Here is a 1978-nt window from a genome sequence, read left to right on the forward strand (position 1 = left end):
TTTTATTAGCTATGGGTCGTATTAAAGAATATCTAATGCTCATGTTTCTTGATCTAGCACGGCCGGGTTGATCTTTGATGGACTAGTAGTATCTAATCAAACAATGTTTATTAATGGTCCTGTTCGCTTCTATTATAAACCGTCTTTTTCAGCTTGTTTTTTAGCTGGAACAGTATTTTTCTCTCACGACAAATCAATCGAAACAGTGTTTCGGCTTGTTTTTCAGCGAAGCGAATGGGGCCAATGCCATATCATGCAGTGTTAGAATCGTGTCATCACTGTTCAGTGTTCACTCATCTTGGCGTGCGAGTTCATTTCGCAGCCTTCTTCACCGCACTTACCGCTGGTCTCCAACGGTGGGACAGCGACTCCGTGGGGGTGCGGTGTACGTGGCCGACGCGATAAACACCACGCACGTCCAGAATCGTCGCTTCCTCGCCGCATTTTAATTTCCACACTCCGAAAGGAGCCCGGACATCACTGGAAAACCGTAAGCCGCGCCGCGCAGAGCACCAGCGCCGCGCACGCCTATTTCAAGCTCGATTGTCTCCTCTCGCCACCCAGGAGTCCTGGATCCACACACTCGAACAAGGCTTGTTGTTCCGGAAGCAAGGGAAGCACGGACGACATGCTGACGCTGCACCCCAGGGTGGTGGCGACGAGTGCCGTGGAGGCCAGGGATCATTGCGAGAGCTTCGCCTTCTACTGCGTCGGGGTGTCCTGCGTCTCGGTGCTGCTCTTCATCGCGCTGGCCGCCGCGGTGAGCATCTCCAGGGCCTGCGCCATCGCCGGCGCCGTCGTGCTCCTGCTCGGGCTCGTCGGCTGGCTCGCACCCACGGGGAACGGAGCCGCCGGTCCCGCGGCGCAGCAGCAACGCCAGGCTGCTGCCGCTCCGGGGGGGCGGCAGGTGGTGCAACACCGGTGCGCGTGCGGGCTAGTGGACGCCGCGATCGCCGCGCTGCCGACGTTCGCGTACGAGCCACCAGCGGCGGAGAAGGGCGACGACAAGCCGCGCGGCAGTTCCGTGCTGTGCGCGGTTTGCCTGGAGGTCGTGCGAGCCGGCGAGATGGTGCGGCAGCTGCCGGCGTGCCGGCACTTGTTCCACGTCGACTGCATCGATGCCTGGCTGCGCGCTCACCGTACGTGCCCGCTCTGCCGCGGCCAGCTCTCCCCGGAGAGCGTCAACACAAAAGCGGCAGCCGTCGCGGAGCCATCGGTCGATGCGTTGCCGCCGGTTTGAGTGTTACTCGAGCGGTTTATGAGACATGTTTCTAGATTAGATTGACGATAGTCCACTGATGTTGGGATACTGCGCTTATCTGTACAGTTTGCTATATTAGAGGTTTATGAGACATGTCCGAATAAAAAAAAAAAACTAGGTTTGATTTCGAAGGCGCGCAACAAACGTGTGTCTCTAGGTCTAGGCATGAACTTCAAAATCGGGAATTAAATTGTATGGACCAGGAGTCCAAATCTCTCATACTACGATTGAAGAATTGTCCCTGAAGTAAGTCACACGGCTGATCTGCTAATCTAAATAAGATAATGCTTCGTGGGACCATATCTAGGTATGTAATCGGTAGATTTATTGACCGCATGATTTGTTTAAGATGACACATGTCGTTCATCAAAGGTAGGAGAGAGATTTGGACCCCGGTGCATTCAATTTTTTTATTCCAAAATCTGTTCCGCCCACATCGCCCGACGCTTCCGGTCTCGAAAGATAAGGAGCATCTAGCCGATGGGACTGGTACCGGAATGTACGGACTAGGGAGTCTAGAACCTGACACGATTCAAATCAGGCGCTACCAGACAGACAATCTAGTCTATCACGTCAGTGCCAGCTTTTGTACGTACCTATGCGAATACTTTTACTCTTAAACTCTCCAACCAAACAACCCAAATAAGATACTCATTCAATAGTATAGATCACCTACAGTAAAAAAAAAAAAGTCACAGACCCAAATCTCTGCCTCCT

The 1978-nt window shown here is 53.3% G+C and overlaps 1 protein-coding gene across 1 annotated transcript; it reads left to right on the forward strand.

Moving 5' to 3' along the window:
* Positions 1–449: 449 nt before the first annotated feature.
* Positions 450–1561, forward strand: LOC136522397 (E3 ubiquitin-protein ligase Os03g0188200-like). The gene has a single exon (XM_066516222.1). It carries the CDS (start codon positions 629–631, stop codon positions 1238–1240), a length of 612 nt encoding a protein of 203 aa, XP_066372319.1. The 5' UTR covers positions 450–628; the 3' UTR covers positions 1241–1561.
* The last annotated feature ends 417 nt before the right edge of the window (positions 1562–1978 follow it).

The sequence above is a fragment of the Miscanthus floridulus genome, chromosome 18, assembly GCF_019320115.1.
Source record: "Miscanthus floridulus cultivar M001 chromosome 18, ASM1932011v1, whole genome shotgun sequence".
In the NCBI taxonomy this organism is placed as follows: domain Eukaryota; kingdom Viridiplantae; phylum Streptophyta; class Magnoliopsida; order Poales; family Poaceae; genus Miscanthus; species Miscanthus floridulus.

Excerpts from the sequence above, each read along its gene's own strand:
- LOC136522397 (XM_066516222.1), top strand. The coding sequence starts at position 629 with ATGCTGACGCTGCACCCCAGGGTGGTGGCGACGAGTGCCGTGGAGGCC.